Genomic DNA, 19,678 nt, shown 5'->3' on the forward strand with positions numbered 1-19,678 from the left:
GTTCTTCTCAATAACGCCAGGAGATGAGGGCTCATTCGATTAGAAATTGAAAATTTAGTTTCCTTATCAAGAATCGTAATTGATTGGATTGAAGTAAAATGTATTTTTCCATAAACAAACACGGCAATTTTTACAGTATTTCATTCGTGTTACATCATACAAGATGGCATAGCACACATAAATTTCGAAAAATTCAAAAGTCGTTTACACGCAAGAGTGTTCATAGGAATAAACACAGGAACAAAAACACGAAAAGAGCTTGAGAACGAGGCAATACACAAAGGAAAGAACACGAAAATTAGATAGATAGACAATTTTTTATTTGCAACTATTACATAAATAACTTCCTTGCAAAATTAACTTAAATTTAACTTAAACAAAATTAATGGATCCGCAAAGATAACAAAATTAACAACTTGCAAAATTAATTTGCAACAATTACAATAACATAAAGTTCCAATGCTTTGGCGAGTTCGGTGCTTCTGGACGTGCTAGGATGATGAACATTGGCAGGCTTGTCAGGGACCTGCACAAATTGACTTGATAACAGTCGTTTCCGCGATTAGACCATCTGGGGGGGCTGGAGGGAAAGGAAAAAAATGACGTATTTTTATCTTAAGAATGGGTGATCGGATCTTAATGAAATTTGATATTAAAAAGACCTCGTGTCTTAGAGCTCTTATTTTAAATCACTACCGTATCCGTTGATATTGGGGGGGAGTTGGAGGGGGAAACAATCCTGGAAAACGCTTAGAATGGAGAGATCGGGATGAACTTGGTGGGAAAAATAAGCAAAAGTCATAGATACGTGATTGACATAACCGGAACGGATGCGCTCTCTTTGGGGCAGTTGGGTGGAGGGTTAATTCTGAAAAATTGGAAAAAATGAGAACTCACGAAGGAGTGATCGGACATGCCTGGTGGCATACTTTAGCACTGACAATGTTACAATGTTACCTACACTACAAAAATACACTACGAAGCTATAATTATGTATAAACTATATACGCTATAATTGTAATTAATTATCACGCTACACTACAAAAATAACACTGACTATATTACATACCTAGCTCTTATAAAATAAAAATAAATCAAGCCGAAGTAAATACAAGCCTACAGCATCAACATAAATATGCAAAAAAAAATCCCCGCAACTCATTAAACACAAATCCCCTAATCATTCGTTATATATTTGAAAACACGTCATAATATAAATCCGTCATACCTTTAATCCACGCACCCATTAATTTTGACAAATTTCAACTTTGCGATTATGTTTTTCAATTTTTAATAAACAGTAAGTTCGTTATTTCTGAAAAAATATTTTTATCACTGCGTCGATATTTTTTTTTAATAATTCTAATAACTCTCGCTTATTGCTACATTCTCATACTGATACTGGAATTGAGTTCCAAATTTTTGACCCAGTATGATGGATGCTGAAACCCGCTCTTGATGTAGGACGAATATCATACGTTTCGACATATCGACGTTTCGATGTCGGACGGAATTAAAATATTAACAAACACAAGATGAGACACAGGGAAAGTTACGGTGACACAGAAACAAAGGTGCAAAGGAACACAAACGTGAGGGTTGAAGCGAAAACTGGAAACAAAATGAGGGATGAATTACAGCACACAAAGATACTTTTCTGATTCTCATTTACTGGAGCTAAAATAGAGAAAAGAATTGTATTAAAAAAAATGATACAAGTATAATTTGAAAAGTTGCTTCTCTAACTATCCCAACTAAGAAAAAGCCAAGTGCTTTTTCCTGTATGTAATATGTATTAACACACCCTACGCACCACTCCATTATACAGACATAGGCATACAATACCACGGTCATACCCTATTATTGATTGAAACTAAAAAAAGTTACTACCATAATCCTTTTGATTAAAAGGAATAGAATTTGGGACAAAGTTTTTTTTTTTTAACGAAACAGACCGCTTTTTTTTAAGCGAAACTAATCTACACCTAAATTGAGAATATTTCAAAAACTCTCAGAAGCAAAAATATTTGAGCAAGTTAATAAATGTAGACGAGAGCATCAAAAACCATGTCTCTGGGGACGACATGATTGCTTTAAAGATTACACAACCATTGATATTGTTAAAAAAAGAAATCTTCACAATTTATTTCAAAGCTAAGAAAAATTTCAGAGATTGCTTGTGCTAAAAATGATTTAACAAATAATGTTCATGTTCAACTTTATCATTACCACATGGCGGTTTGAACTTTAGTCTCCTGAGAAGAGTACTAGAATTGCTATAGTGTGGTAACGGCTTTTGAAGGATACGTTGTGTGGTTTAACATTTTTATACGTGTGCTAATAATTCAAATTCCAAAGCAATAGTAGAAAAGTGGACAAGTTGTTTCTTTTTGAACCTGTATTTTTATTCAAAACTTACATTTCACCTATTTTAACAAACATGTAGTCCTGTAGTGGATCAGTGGGTTTGACCTTACTACCTTTTTAATCAAGGACTCAGAAATTGAACCTCATATATATATATATATATATATATATATATATATATATATATATATATATATACATATATATATATTATATATATATATATATATATATATATATATATATATATATATATATATATATATATATATATATATATATATATATATATATATATATATATATATATATATATATATATATATATGGTAAAATTTATCACATTTAGTTTACCTATTGTTGCTAAAAAGAGGAATATATTAACAGGATAAGTTTGTTTTGGTGTTACTTGGTTGTTCTACATTTGCTGGTTTCTTTTTTTCATAGGCATGTATTTTGGGGGTGATACCTGACACGGGGATGCCATGGATATTCTGTGGTAGGCACAACACTTGACTGGGTAGAGAATTTAAAGTGCCGAAACCCTATAGGCAAGTGTATTCTCCTGATGAGCCCTTGTGTTGGGTTGTTGCCTCTGTATTATTTGTCTTTATTGTTTGGTAAATGACGACTTATACTTATTGATGACATGACTGCCTGTCCATGGATTATTCTTTATGGTTGATTGTGTATGGCTATGCTGTTTGACCTATGTGGTTGTATGGATGAGTAGGGTTAAGGCCTCATTCAAGTGCTGGTCTATATTAACCACTAATTTAGGAAAACAGTTTTCCCTTTCTCCTTCTATCTCTTTTTTTTTTTTTTTTTTTTTTTTTTTTTTTTTTTTTTTTTTTTTTTTTGTGTTTGTGCTGTTATATTGATGATTTCTCTTTTCATTATATATATATATATATATATATATATATATATATATATATATATATATATATATATATATATATATATATATATATGTACGCACAAAATGTCAAATCCTAAATATGCTATATATTAGAGTAGCATCAACTTGGTGGCATTTTGATTCTCGTTCATTGTCAATAAAATCACTTTCTTTTACGGTGCTTGTACCCGTCAGCAACATAGCCTTAACCCTCAGGCTTGGATGACTTTCTTGCATATTCTCTCAGCAAAACCTCTGTCTTAGGAATTCCTTTTGCATTATAAAATTTACATTTCATATTGTAAGTGGGTTTCTAGCATGAAGTTAATTTAGGATCTCATATTCTGTGCCTAATTTATAAGGATTTCTATCTGTTATTTCAAGAACAAATGGAAAAATATATCTTCCATCCGTGCGAACTTTTTTTGCATTCGAGATTTGAGCTTTTACTCGTTACCATTTTTAGTAATTAAAAAGGGTAAAAAGAGTATTTTGAATTAAAGCACTTTTTTTTTTTTTTTTTTTTTTTTTTTTTTTTTTTTTTTTTTTTTTTTTTTTTTTTTTTACTGAGGTAGAGAGATGGTGAAGCTACCTTGCCTAGAGAATGAAACATTTGACATTCCAGTTCAGAATGCAAAGAATTCTGTAAAAGTAGTTTTCGTTGGAAATGACAAATCTTAAACCCTGTGTTGCCAAGATGAAGAACCAGAATGAGATGCCTAGTGTGCCAGAAAATGTTGAAAACAAGTTTAGAGTATGTGCTTCTCCTAGAAAATTTCGAGAGAACAGAGTTGAATATGTGGAACCAAGTTTTGGAATCTATTTTCCATTTAAATGTGATTCGCTTATTTTCCGATGAAATTGAGAAAAAGTAGAAAAGCCAAAAAAAACGGCAGACAGATTATAATTTGAAAATTTAGGCTAAAAAGATAGGATAAAGTATTCAAGTTCCCGTTTTAGAACGACTTGTTTGTTTCTGCTATAAAAATGAGAGAAATTAAATACAGAGCCATAATTAGAAAATTCAGTCTGCGCTGGTGCAAGGTAATGTTTTAGCCCACTATTGCGAGCTTAAGGGGGGAGGCTTCGCCCTTTTGGCGAGAAATAGAAAGAATTACGAATAAGAATGTAAAAGGTCATACTCATTATTGATGAAATAGGGTGGCAATGAAGGTGTGGCGGGATTGAGTGAGCCTGGTAAGGGGCTGGAAGCATGTCCTATCGACTTTCATAAGGGCTTGATGCATCACGGTGGGTGGGGGGAGTAAGGCTAGTTGCGATTACCATACTTTGATAATCGTGCCCAAAGCCTAAATTTTTCATTGCATTAGAGCTTTTTTCATCCAGAAACTTACGTTTGTAAGCCTTTCGGAGAAAAAAGTTCCTGCCTTTTTTGTGGAGAATCAGTGTTTTTTCCTTTCTTTTTTTATTGCGAATGGGGATCCTCTTAACCCAAAATGTTACGGATACCTTTTTTTGCGCAGGCTATTTGCTGGATTAATTTGAATTTTTTCTTATTAACTTAAATGTAAAAAGTGTCAAATTTCGCGCTAAATGGCTCAGAAACTATACAGAATCTCGTCAGTTGAACTGTGGAGTTTGTTAGAGACATTTAGACAGAATGTATTGAAAGCCTTTTTAGGAAATGTCTGCAGCCTCATATAGACAAGATTCGAGATTTTACATCTGCTGCAGAAAGAGCTTATGAAAAAGCGAATTTGGACCCTTCGAGCGTCCTTGGAGTGGCAGAGTCAGTCCCGTTGAATTTGGCAAATGTTATGCTGCTGGCTCACCAAGGAAAGCAAACTGTTTTTCAATAGTATGTTCTTTAATTTTCAATAATCTCTATTAGCTCTCCTGTAATCTTTTCTTCCTTGCTTACTTGCTCGAAATGGGCAAATTCTCGAATGGGCGAAAGGGTTGCTCGAATGGGCAATTCTCGCCTCACCAGGCATCTGCATCCGATGTTTCTTCGAAGTTATAAGCGTAACCCAGAACCCGGCTTTATTATTTTGGTCTCTTTAATTACTCGTAATTTTACTTTCCCTACGAGCGTTGCCTCTCTTCCTCTCCGCACTTCATCCATATTTACTCCTTGCCTTATCCCTTGGTGTTTTTTAATTTTAAATATGGCATTGATCTTCCGTTGCTGTGTTATCATGCAGACAAGTGTGCAGGATGTGAGCCTTTTTATTGGGGCCCCTTGAAACTTTTACATGTGTTTGATCTTATAATTGTATTAACCTCATTAGGTCAAAAGTGCGAGTCCGCCAGTTTTGTTTAAAGTTTGATAGAGTCAGATACGTGTACAAAATTAAATATGCGGTATGCACGCTTATCGCCAAGAATACACCAGTAAGATGCCATCTCTGGACGTGTGCGGAAGCAGGAATGCCAGATTTTATTAATTTTTTTAATATATGTGTAATGTTTAATATGTTTTGTGTAATGTATTTTTTACTGCAAAGAGTAGCTTCTTTGCTAAATAGCAAATTTTCTTTGTTACCGCTTAAAGAAAACTGAATTACTGAAGACCTAGGTCAGCCCACCCCACCTTTATTTTTTGTCGTGGGAAACTGATATAGAATATTCTCCCGCAATTATTTTTCAAACAGCTTAGAAACACGATTAGAGTTGTATTTTTCACAAATTTTCTGGGGGAGGACCCCCAGAAACTTTCCTTTCCCCTGAAGGGTATCCCATGCCCCAGGGGGCTGGACCCTCTCTTGCCGCACCCCCAATTGAAATTCTGAAATTACATCCATGCTAATTGTTGTCATGACAACTGTGATTCCTTACGAAGATCAAATTTCAGTGAAGGACTACTAATACTCTGGTATTAGCATAACGGACCGGCATGCTACATTAAGAAGCGAAAGGTACTACAGCATAGAGAGAAACGTAATATTATGGACGTAATTGTACATATGAATGACGACTAAGGATCCGGTTTTGTACTTATTGAAAATTTTTAGATTTGAATTTTTTACTCAACGTTTTTTTTTCATGCTGACTGAAATTTTAAATTTGAATTTTTACCCAACTTTTTTTGTTATCCTGACGACCAAGATTCTGCCCCTTTCCACCTTTTAAGGTTGATGTTGGCTCAATGAAAGACCAATTCAGAGAATGGCTCAACTCAGTATGTTGGTTCCGTCTTTTCGAAAACAAAGACGCAAACAGCATGGCCGGACTCCTCTGAACAAACGATTGGAGAGTACGAACAATTCTTATCTGGAAAGCGAGTTACTATTGGGGCACAGAATAACTATGGGTTACTCCGACGATTCAAACAGCATGCCACATATGAGACAATGCCACACTCTCCCGGAAATAAACGGAAGAGAAACATACTAGTCAGACTATTAAAGCAAGCTAGGTGTCTCTATGGACACCAAATTTTCGCTACCAAATAAACCAAAAATATACTCTGACGATTCAAACAGCATGCCACATATGAGACAATGCCACACTCTCCCGGAAATAAACGGAAGAGAAATATACTAGTCAGACTATTAAAGCAAGCTAGGTGTCTCTATGGACACCAAATTTTTGCTACCAAATATACCAAAAATATACTCCGACGATTCAAACAGCATGCCACATATGAGACAATGCCACACTCTCCCGGAAATAAACGGAAGAGAAACATACTAGTCAGACTATTAAAGCAAGCTAGGTGTCTCTATGGACCCCAAATTTTCGCTACCAAATATACCAAAAATATACTCCGACGATTCAAACAGCATGCCACATATGAGACAATGCCACACTCTCCCGGAAATAAACGGAAGAGAAACATACTAGTCAGACTATTAAAGCAAGCTAGGTGTCTCTATGGACACCAAATTTTCGCTACCAAATATACCAAAAATATACTCCGACGATTCAAACAGCATGCCACATATGAGACAATGCCAAACTCTCCCGGAAATAAACGGAAGAGAAACATACTAGTCAGACTATTAAAGTAAGCTAGGTGTCTCTATGGACACCAAATTTTTGCTACCAAATATACCAAAAATATACTCCGATGATTCAAACAGCATGCCACATATGAGACAATGCCACACTCTCCCGGAAATAAACGGAAGACAAACATACTAGTCAGACTATTAAAGCAAGCTAGGTGTCTCTATGGACACCAAATTTTCGCTACCAAATATACCAAAAATATACTCCGACGATTCAAAAAGCATGCCACATATGAGACAATGCCACACCCTCCCGGAACGGAAGAGAAACATACTAGTCAGACTATTAAAGCAAGCTAGGTGTCTCTATGGACACCAAATTTTCGCTACCAAATATACCAAAAATATACTCCGACGATTCAAACAGCATGCCACATATGAGACAATGCCACACTCTCCCGGAAATAAACGGAAGAGAAATATACTAGTCAGACTATTAAAGCAAGCTAGGTGTCTCTATGGACACCAAATTTTCGCTACCAAATATACCAAAAATATACTCCGACGATTCAAACAGCATGCCACATATGAGACAATGCCACTCTCTCCCGGAAATAAACGGAAGAGAAACATACTATTCAGACTATTAAAGCAAGCTAGGTGTCTCTATGACACCAAATTTTCGCTACGAAATATACCAAAAATATACTCCGACGATTCAAACAGCATGCCACATATGAGACAATGCCACACTCTCCCGGAAATAAACGGAAGAGAAACATACTAGTCAGACTATTAAAGCAAGCTAGGTGTCTCTATGGACACCAAATTTTCGCTACCAAATATACCAAAAATATACTCCGACGATTCAAACAGCATGCCACATATGAGACATTGCCACACTCTCTTGGAAATAAACGGAAGAGAAACATACTAGTCAGACTATGAAAGCAAGCTAGGTGTCTCTATGGACACCAAATTTTCGCTACCAAATATACCAAAAATATACTCCGACGATTCAAACAGCATGCCACATATGAGACAATGCCACACTCTCTTGGAAATAAACGGAAGAGAAACATACTAGTCAGACTATGAAAGCAAGCTAGGTGTCTCTATGGACACCAAATTTTCGCTACCAAATATACCAAAAATATACTCCGACGATTCAAACAGCATGCCACATATGAGACAATGCCACACTCTCTTGGAAATAAACGGAAGAGAAACATACTAGTCAGGCTATGAAAGCAAGCTAGGTGTCTCTATGGACACCAAATTTTCGCTACCAAATATACCAAAAATATACTCCGACGATTCAAACAGCATGCCACATATCAGACAATGCCACACTCTCTTGGAAATAAACGGAAGAGAAACATACTAGTCAGACTATGAAAGCAAGCTAGGTGTCTCTATGGACACCAAATTTTCGCTACCAAATATACCAAAAATATACTCCGACAATTCAAACAGCATGCCACATATGAGACAATGCCACACTCTCCCGGAAATAAACGGAAGAGAAATATACTAGTCAGACTATGAAAGCAAGCTAGGTGTCTCTATGGACACCAAATTTTCGCTACCAAATATACCAAAAATATACTCCGACGATTCAAACAGCATGCCACATATGAGACAATGCCACACTCTCTTGGAAATAAACGGAAGAGAAACATACTAGTCAGACTATGAAAGCAAGCTAGGTGTCTCTATGGACACCAAATTTTCGCTACCAAATATACCAAAAATATACTCCGACGATTCCAACAGCATGCCACATATGAGACAATGCCACACTCTCTTGGAAATAAACGGAAGAGAAACATACTAGTCAGACTATGAAAGCAAGCTAGGTGTCTCTATGGACACCAAATTTTTGCTACCAAATATACCAAAAATATACTCCGACGATTCAAACTGCATGCCACATATGAGACAATGCCACACTCTCCCGGAAATAAACGGAAGAGAAACATACTAGTCAGACTATTAAAGCAAGCTAGGTGTCTCTATGGACACCAAATTTTCGCTACCAAATATACCAAAAATATACTCCGACGATTCAAACAGCATGCCACATATGAGACAATGCCACACTCTCCCGGAAATAAACGGAAGAGAAACATACTAGTCAGATTATTAAAGCAAGCTAGGTGTCTCTATGGACACCAAATTTTTTCTACCAAATAAACCAAAAATATACTCCGACGATTCAAACAGCATGCCACATATGAGACAATGCCACACTCTTCCGGAAATAAACGGAAGAGAAACAAACTAGTCAGACTATTAAAGCAAGCTAGGTGTCTCTATGGACACCAAATTTTTTCTACCAAATATACCAAAAATATACTCCGACGATTCAAACAGCATGCCACATATGAGACAATGCCACACTCTCCCGGAAATAAACGGAAAAGAAACATACTAGTCAGACTATTAAAGCAAGCTAGGTGTCTCTATGGACACCAAATTTTCGCTACCAAATATACCAAAAATATACTCCGACGATTCAAACAGCATGCCACATATGAGACAATGCCACACTCTCCCGGAAATAAACGGAAGAGAAACATACTAGTCAGACTATTAAAGCAAGCTAGGTGTCTCTATGGACACCAAATTTTCGCTACCAAATATACCAAAAATATACTCCGACGATTCAAACAGTATGCCACATATGAGACAATGCCAAACTCTCCCGGAAATAAACGGAAGAGAAACATACTAGTCAGACTATTAAAGTAAGCTAGGTGTCTCTATGGACACCAAATTTTTGCTACCAAATATACCAAAAATATACTCCGATGATTCAAACAGCATGCCACATATGAGACAATGCCACACTCTCCCGGAAATAAACGGAAGACAAACATACTAGTCAGACTATTAAAGCAAGCTAGGTGTCTCTATGGACACCAAATTTTCGCTACCAAATATACCAAAAATATACTCCGACGATTCAAAAAGCATGCCACATATGAGACAATGCCACACCCTCCCGGAACGGAAGAGAAACATACTAGTCAGACTATTAAAGCAAGCTAGGTGTCTCTATGGACACCAAATTTTCGCTACCAAATATACCAAAAATATACTCCGACGATTCAAACAGCATGCCACATATGAGACAATGCCACACTCTCCCGGAAATAAACGGAAGAGAAATATACTAGTCAGACTATTAAAGCAAGCTAGGTGTCTCTATGGACACCAAATTTTCGCTACCAAATATACCAAAAATATACTCCGACGATTCAAACAGCATGCCACATATGAGACAATGCCACACTCTCTTGGAAATAAACGGAAGAGAAACATACTAGTCAGACTATGAAAGCAAGCTAGGTGTCTCTATGGACACCAAATTTTCGCTACCAAATATACCAAAAATATACTCCGACGATTCCAACAGCATGCCACATATGAGACAATGCCACACTCTCTTGGAAATAAACGGAAGAGAAACATACTAGTCAGACTATGAAAGCAAGCTAGGTGTCTCTATGGACACCAAATTTTTGCTACCAAATATACCAAAAATATACTCCGACGATTCAAACTGCATGCCACATATGAGACAATGCCACACTCTCCCGGAAATAAACGGAAGAGAAACATACTAGTCAGACTATTAAAGCAAGCTAGGTGTCTCTATGGACACCAAATTTTCGCTACCAAATATACCAAAAATATACTCCGACGATTCAAACAGCATGCCACATATGAGACAATGCCACACTCTCTTGGAAATAAACGGAAGAGAAACATACTAGTCAGACTATGAAAGCAAGCTAGGTGTCTCTATGGACACCAAATTTTCGCTACCAAATATACCAAAAATATACTCCGACGATTCAAACAGCATGCCACATATGAGACAATGCCACACTCTCTTGGAAATAAACGGAAGAGAAACATACTAGTCAGACTATGAAAGCAAGCTAGGTGTCTCTATGGACACCAAATTTTCGCTACCAAATATACCAAAAATATACTCCGACGATTCAAACAGCATGCCACATATGAGACAATGCCACACTCTCTTGGAAATAAACGGAAGAGAAACATACTAGTCAGGCTATGAAAGCAAGCTAGGTGTCTCTATGGACACCAAATTTTCGCTACCAAATATACCAAAAATATACTCCGACGATTCAAACAGCATGCCACATATCAGACAATGCCACACTCTCTTGGAAATAAACGGAAGAGAAACATACTAGTCAGACTATGAAAGCAAGCTAGGTGTCTCTATGGACACCAAATTTTCGCTACCAAATATACCAAAAATATACTCCGACAATTCAAACAGCATGCCACATATGAGACAATGCCACACTCTCCCGGAAATAAACGGAAGAGAAATATACTAGTCAGACTATGAAAGCAAGCTAGGTGTCTCTATGGACACCAAATTTTCGCTACCAAATATACCAAAAATATACTCCGACGATTCAAACAGCATGCCACATATGAGACAATGCCACACTCTCTTGGAAATAAACGGAAGAGAAACATACTAGTCAGACTATGAAAGCAAGCTAGGTGTCTCTATGGACACCAAATTTTCGCTACCAAATATATCAAAAATATACTCCGACGATTCCAACAGCATGCCACATATGAGACAATGCCACACTCTCTTGGAAATAAACGGAAGAGAAACATACTAGTCAGACTATGAAAGCAAGCTAGGTGTCTCTATGGACACCAAATTTTTGCTACCAAATATACCAAAAATATACTCCGACGATTCAAACTGCATGCTACATATGAGACAATGCCACACTCTCCCGGAAATAAACGGAAGAGAAACATACTAGTCAGACTATTAAAGCAAGCTAGGTGTCTCTATGGACACCAAATTTTCGCTACCAAATATACCAAAAATATACTCCGACGATTCAAACAGCATGCCACATATGAGACAATGCCACACTCTCCCGGAAATAAACGGAAGAGAAACATACTAGTCAGATTATTAAAGCAAGCTAGGTGTCTCTATGGACACCAAATTTTTTCTACCAAATATACCAAAAATATACTCCGACGATTCAAACAGCATGCCACATATGAGACAATGCCACACTCTTCCGGAAATAAACGGAAGAGAAACATACTAGTCAGACTATTAAAGCAAGCTAGGTGTCTCTATGGACACCAAATTTTTTCTACCAAATATACCAAAAATATACTCCGACGATTCAAACAGCATGCCACATATGAGGCAATGCCACACTCTCCCGGAAATAAACGGAAAAGAAACATACTAGTCAGACTATTAAAGCAAGCTAGGTGTCTCTATGGACACCAAATTTTCGCTACCAAATATACCAAAAATATACTCCGACGATTCAAACAGCATGCCACATATGAGACAATGCCACACTCTCCCGGAAATAAACGGAAGAGAAACATACTAGTCAGACTATTAAAGCAAGCTAGGTGTCTCTATGGACACCAAATTTTCGCTACCAAATATACCAAAAATATACTCCGACGATTCAAACAGTATGCCACATATGAGACAATGCCAAACTCTCCCGGAAATAAACGGAAGAGAAACATACTAGTCAGACTATTAAAGTAAGCTAGGTGTCTCTATGGACACCAAATTTTTGCTACCAAATATACCAAAAATATACTCCGATGATTCAAACAGCATGCCACATATGAGACAATGCCACACTCTCCCGGAAATAAACGGAAGACAAACATACTAGTCAGACTATTAAAGCAAGCTAGGTGTCTCTATGGACACCAAATTTTTGCTACCAAATATACCAAAAATATACTCCGACGATTCAAAAAGCATGCCACATATGAGACAATGCCACACCCTCCCGGAACGGAAGAGAAACATACTAGTCAGACTATTAAAGCAAGCTAGGTGTCTCTATGGACACCAAATTTTCGCTACCAAATATACCAAAAATATACTCCGACGATTCAAACAGCATGCCACATATGAGACAATGCCACACTCTCCCGGAAATAAACGGAAAAGAAACATACTAGTCAGACTATTAAAGCAAGCTAGGTGTCTCTATGGACACCAAATTTTCGCTACCAAATATACCAAAAATATACTCCGACGATTCAAACAGCATGCCACATATGAGACAATGCCACACTCTTCCGGAAATAAACGGAAGAGAAACATACTAGTCAGACTATTAAAGCAAGCTAGGTGTCTCTATGGACACCAAATTTTTTCTACCAAATATACCAAAAATATACTCCGACGATTCAAACAGCATGCCACATATGAGACAATGCCACACTCTCCCGGAAATAAACGGAAAAGAAACATACTAGTCAGACTATTAAAGCAAGCTAGGTGTCTCTATGGACACCAAATTTTCGCTACCAAATATACCAAAAATATACTCCGACGATTCAAACAGCATGCCACATATGAGACAATGCCACACTCTCCCGGAAATAAACGGAAGAGAAACATACTAGTCAGACTATTAAAGCAAGTTAGGTGTCTCTTTGGACACCAAATTTTCGCTACCAAATATGCCAAAAATATACTCCGACGATTCAAACAGCATGCCACATATGAGACAATGCCATACTCTCCCGGAAATAAACGGAAGAGAAACATACTAATCAGACTATTAAAGCAGGCTAGGTGTCTCTATGGATACCAAATTTTCGCTACCAAATATACCAAAAATACACCAAATGTAACTACAGAAACAATTAATGCACACTTTTCAAATATTTGCCGGCAACAGCCTCTCCTCAAGACTTTGCCACTGAATGGTCCAGTCGAAACCATGCCTGTCATCACAGTTTCTTACATCCAAGAAAAACTCGAAAACCTAGACATTAGGTAAGCCTCGTACCCTGGTGAACTTCCAATAAGGCTGATAAAGGCATTCTCCCCCTTACGGACTACACCATTGGCTATGGTGTATAACCAGTGCCTACTGGAAGGCATTTTCCCAGATAAGTTCAAAAAGGCATATCACCATCCGATTTCAGGCCAATTTCAAAGATGCCCATCATTTCAAAAGTCTTCGGAGATTTTGTTTTACAGTAGCTACCAGCGGAAGTAGAACACAAAATTGATCCTATGTAGTTCGGTATATGTCGAAGACAAAGCACAACACATTATCTGGTTAGATTATTTCATGATTTTCTAGAACACATAGGAACTCTTGAGGCCCTTGCTGAAATAATCATTTCTGATTACGTGAAAGTTTGATCTGCTTGTTCATAGAACTGTAATCAACGAAGCCCGTGCCCTGGAATTCTCACAGTTTCTCTTATATATTATCGCAAGTTTCCTTTCTAGTCGTCAACAGTACGTACTACTCGAAAACGGGGAAACATCCAACTTCCAAGGCATCACGTGTGAAGCGGCCCAAGGAAGCAAGTTAGGTCCCATCTTATTTGTGATAGTCATCAACCGACTGATGAAGCAACACACACAGAGGTATAAATTTACAGATGATCTTTTACTAAGCCTGCTGCACTTCCTGTCAAAAACACCTAGTCAACACATACCTCTGGTTGCTGAGCTTCAACCAAACTGATCAAGCGAAGCTCCAGCTAAGCCTCAAGAAAAGCTATGTAATGCATATCAACTTCCTGAAGAAGAAGAGCATAGACGCATCTGCACCTCTCCAAACAAAAGAAAAAACATTAACAATACTTTGCATCACATTAAATGACGATCTTTCGTTCGGAGGTCACATCACCCCGATCACAGCTAAAGCAGCCGGTTTTCTAAAATACTTTGCAAATCTCAGAAGATTTGGAATGACAGAGCAGCTCCTTCTTTCGTGAAAATTTGTGTCATCCATGTAATAATGTATGGCTGTCCTGTCTGGGAACCATTGCTTACAGAGAAACACAGAAAACACTGGAAACAATTCAGAAGAAAGTCTGCAAAATAATTCTTGGGATAAATTACAAAAACTATGAACAAAGCTTGAGTGAACTCAAGCTCCCAACCCTGGAATCAGCCTGGTATCAGCCAGATCACAGCTAAAGCAGCTGGTTTTCTAAAATACTTAGTAAATCTCAGAAGATTTGGAATGACAGAGCAACACCTTCTTTTGTGCTATAAAACTTGTATCATGCGCTTAATATTGTAGGGCAACGTCTGGGAACCTGGTCTGGGAATCTGGGTCCTATCTGGGACAAAGTCGCTTACAAAGAAACACAGAAACGGACTGGAACCAATTCAGAAGAGAGCCTGCAAAATGATTCTTGGGACAAATAAAAAAAAACAAAAAAACTATGAACAAAGCTTGAGCGAACTCAAGCTCCCAACCCTGGATAAAAGGAGGCATGAATTGCAGATGAAGTTTGGAGCTGATATCCTGGAGTCCTCACCACACCGAGATATCCTGCCTCCGTTTACTTCAGAGACCCATGCAGACAAAACAAGGTTGGCAATCCTTAAATCCTCAACCCATCGAGCTATCCTGCCTCCGTTTACTTCAGAGACCCATGCACACAAAAAAAGGTTGGCAATTCTGAAAAAGGAAAAAAAACCGTTTCATGAAAACAGTGTTTCATGAAAATAAAAATGAAGTCGAGGTGATGGCTGACCATTTGGTTTTTTTGGTGTTTTGTCCTTGTTTGCTTTTATTTGACGATACCCATGTTATAGCAGTGTGATAAAGGGAACAAATAGAGATTATTATTATTATTCTAAATGTTTGTCTTGAATTCAATTCAGGTTTGGTGATTTCAGTTTTTGTCTAGATTCTCCAAAATTTACCAATTTTCTCAGTTATTGTTTTGTCGTTTTTTTTTAATACTCATCTTGAACTGAGTTCTGTTTTTGACCAGCTTAAGTAAAAATAAAAAAAGTTTTTTTTTAATATGATTAAAATGGAGACTTAAAATAAATAGAGATTATTCTGTATCTAAAATTTAACAAAGCAAGTTTTGCATATATAGAATTATAGGCAGCGCAATAGCGTTGCCTGAGTAAAGAGCGACGTGGACACAATATAGCCTATTATTTATTATTCTTTTTATTTATGTTTTTTTTTAGACCAGGGCACTTCGCATCGAAGGAGTTGTCGTAGAAATTTCAAATAGGGCTTACTCGATTGGAAATTGAAAGGAAAAGTGCCCTTTTTAATAATTGAAAGTTATTGGAGGGCAACTAACCATCCTCCCACGTCCATTATTTTCCCAAACACATCCAATCAAAATTTTGAGATAGCCATTTTCTTCAGTGTAGTTGAAAGATCTGGAAATTATGTCTTTAAGAATGGCAACCCCCCCCCCCTAGCCCTCAGGGAAAGGGTTGTAAGTTATGCCTTGGGGGCATATTAGGCTTTTATAAACAGGTGGTCGTATAAACTTCGGAGAGGGCTTATCGAATTAGTAATCAGTAGTTCTAGTGCCCTTTTTCAGATTCAAAGTGGTTGGAGGGTGAAAAAAGAAAAGAAAAACAACTTCGTCTGATAGAAATTTTGAGATGTCCGTTTGTTGTCGAAGAAACTTCGAAAAAAGTTCATTCGATTGGAAATTGAAAGGGCTAGTGCCATTTTCAGTCAAAAGTTTTTTTGGGCAGCAAGCCCCCATCCCAACGCCCATCAAATCTCAAAACATATCTAATCAAAATTTTGAGACAGCCACTTTGTTTAGTGTAGTCTGTTTTAGTCTGGAAATTGTGTCTTTGATTGTGACAACTCCCCCCACAACCCTCAGCGCAAGGGTTGTAAGTTATGTCCCGAGGGTATATAAGATTTTTTTGGAAAGGTTGGTCGTATAAACTTCGGAGAGGGCTCATTAGATTAAAAATCAGATGTTCTAGTTCTCTTTTCAAAAGTCAAAGTGATCAGGAGGGAACCACCCCACAAACGCATCGGATAGCGATTTAAGATAGCCGTTTGTTCAAAAATATTTCAAAGATAATATAATAAGGCCTTTGGTGTTGAGATAATCCCCATGAGTCTGAGGGCGAGGGTGGTAAGTTGCCCCATGGGTATACAAGGTTTTTATGGAAGAAAAGTCGTGGAAATTCTGGAAAGGTCTAGTTTAAAGGTCTGGAAATTAAGTCTTTGAGGATGACACCCCCCACATCCCTTAGCACAAGGGTTGTAAGTTATGTCCCGAGGGTATGGAAGGTTTTTATTAAAAGGCTGGTCGTATAAACTCCGGAGGGGGGCTAAATGTATTGGAAATCAGATGTTGCCTTTTTTATGAGTCAAAGTGACCCTGGGGTAGCCACCCCAATAATACATCTTATAAAAATTTCAAGATAAACATTTGTTCAAAAATAGTCCAAAAATCATATAATAAGGCCTTCTGGGGTTGACAGAATTCCCCAGAATCTGGGGGTAAGGGTTGTAAGTTATGCCCAAGGGGCATAATTGGTTTTTATTTTTGGGGTGGTTGTGTGAACTTTAGAAAAGGTTCATTTGATTTGAAATATATAGTTCTGGTTCCCTTTAAAGAGTCAAAAATGATGGAGAGTAACTAGCCTCCCCCCTCCCTCTTTTCCCGAAGCGGTATCAGTTGAAATTGTGATATATCCATTTTTTTACCAATAGTCCGAAAATCATGCAACAGTGTCTTTAAGGTGGACATAATCTTCCAGAGCCCATGGGCAAGGGCTGTAAGTTATGCCCTGGGGCTTATAAGATTTTTATGTAACGGGTTGTCGTATAAACTTTAGATTGGATGGAGCTCATTTGATTGAAAGTCGGAAGTTTTAGTGCCCTTTTTAAGGGTCAAAATTGAATGTAGGGCAATCAGCTCCCCCCTCCCCAAGCCTTCCATTCCCCAAAACATATCCGATCGAAATTTTAAGTGAAGTATTTTGTTCAAAATTATTGAAGGCCTAGTAATTATGTGTTTGGGGATGTTAACCTCCCTACAGTCCTCAGGACAAGGGCTTTAAGTTAGGCCATTCGTTCATTGTTTACACATAGTATATGTTATTGAGAAAGCATGCATGTTTGAACTTTACTTCCCAAGAAGACGAAGGGCATTAGGTAAGCCTTTCAGAGAATGTTGAAGGCCATTTGAACTAAATCAAAACATGCTGTTTGTATAAGGATGGTCAAAAGGGTGTAAAACAGGGATAACTGAGTATATTAATTTGAAAAACTCAGGAAATGATAAGGGAGATGATCAAAAAGGCATATTTTGCATGGTATCTGTACTACCACAACTACGACCACCTCTACTACCACACTACACCATTCACAGAATAAAGGGGAAATATGAACTAAATCAAAAGATGCTATGTGCGTGCAAATCAAAATAGCGTATCTCAAGAATTGATTTGGGTATTAACTTGGAACTTTCAGAGAATGCTTAAAGGGGTGATCATCTGAACAACAGGCAATATTTGCTAATACTTTTAGTACTACTGTTGTTGCTACATTTACTACTACTACTACTAATTCTTTTGCGTTTGCTTGTTAGGCTAAGAGCATTGAGATGAAAATGTCAAGAAGTTTATGAATATACGGGCTATCAAAAGGACAATTAAGCAATGTCATAGCAATGGCTAATTGTATTAAGTTGAAACTTCACTAAGCCAAAAATAAAGAAATAAAGTCAAGTAACATTCCAAGCGTAAAACTACCGCAAATCAGAATAAAAGAAAAATAATTGAAACTCAAAACGAACAGAAATGAAAATAAATAACCGAGTCAATTCAAAACGAGCAAAAATTAACACAAGTAGGAGTTATAACTACCATGCCTTTTCAAGACCAGAACATAATTTGCAACTAATTCGCTCCGAAGTACAAATTAAGGTAATTAAGGTAATAGATTGTGCTTTATTGAAGACGAAATACGTTTTGAATTTTCAATATTTATTTTTACTTTCATAAATAAAAAATTCTCAAAACTTTAAGGAACAAATATCAGTATATGTCAATGAAACTGACAATGGACGGTCAATCTTTTTTTTTTCGGTAAAGCACAAATTATATTCTGGTCGTGAGTAGGCATGGGTTTTATCGCCCTACTAATGTTAATTTTTGCTTCTTTTGAGTATGACTCGGCTATTTATTGTAATATATGTTCGTTTTGAGTTTTATATATTTATTTATAGTGGTTTGTGGTAGTTTTACGCTTGGAAGTTTATTAGTCTTTATTTTTGCTCAATTTTGAATTAATTAAAGCGTGATCGTATAAACTCCGGAGGGGGCTCGTTGGATTGGAAATCAGATGTTCTAGTGCTCTTTTTAAGAGTCAAAGTGATCGGAGGTAGCCACCCCTTCCCACGTCTAATTTTCCACAAATATATCCGATAGAAATTTCGATAAAGCCATTTGTTCAAAAATAGTCCAAGATTATATAATAAGGCCTCTGGGGTTGACAGAATCCCCCAGAATCTGGGGGTAAGGTCGATAAGTTATGCCCCACGGGCATATAAGGTATTAATGGAAGGGGTGGTCGTTTCAACTTTCTAATTGGTACATTGATTGAAAATGTGTAGCTCGAAAAGTTCTAGTGCCCTTTTTAAGAGTAAGAAGAGATTAGAG

At 37.1% G+C, this 19,678-nt stretch overlaps 1 protein-coding gene across 3 annotated transcripts in view; it reads left to right on the forward strand.

The window, feature by feature from the left end:
• LOC136024786 (uncharacterized) overlaps window positions 1-19,678 on the forward strand; it is a 49,883-nt gene that overhangs the window by 18,410 nt on the left and 11,795 nt on the right. For all 3 annotated transcript variants that reach the window (XM_065700243.1, XM_065700244.1, XM_065700242.1), the window contains exon 4: window positions 4,911-5,087. In XM_065700243.1, coding sequence (XP_065556315.1) covers window positions 4,911-5,087 — 177 coding nt within the window. The remainder of the gene's footprint in view (window positions 1-4,910; window positions 5,088-19,678) is intronic.

Source organism: Artemia franciscana, chromosome 3, assembly GCF_032884065.1.
Source record: "Artemia franciscana chromosome 3, ASM3288406v1, whole genome shotgun sequence".
Taxonomy (NCBI): domain Eukaryota; kingdom Metazoa; phylum Arthropoda; class Branchiopoda; order Anostraca; family Artemiidae; genus Artemia; species Artemia franciscana.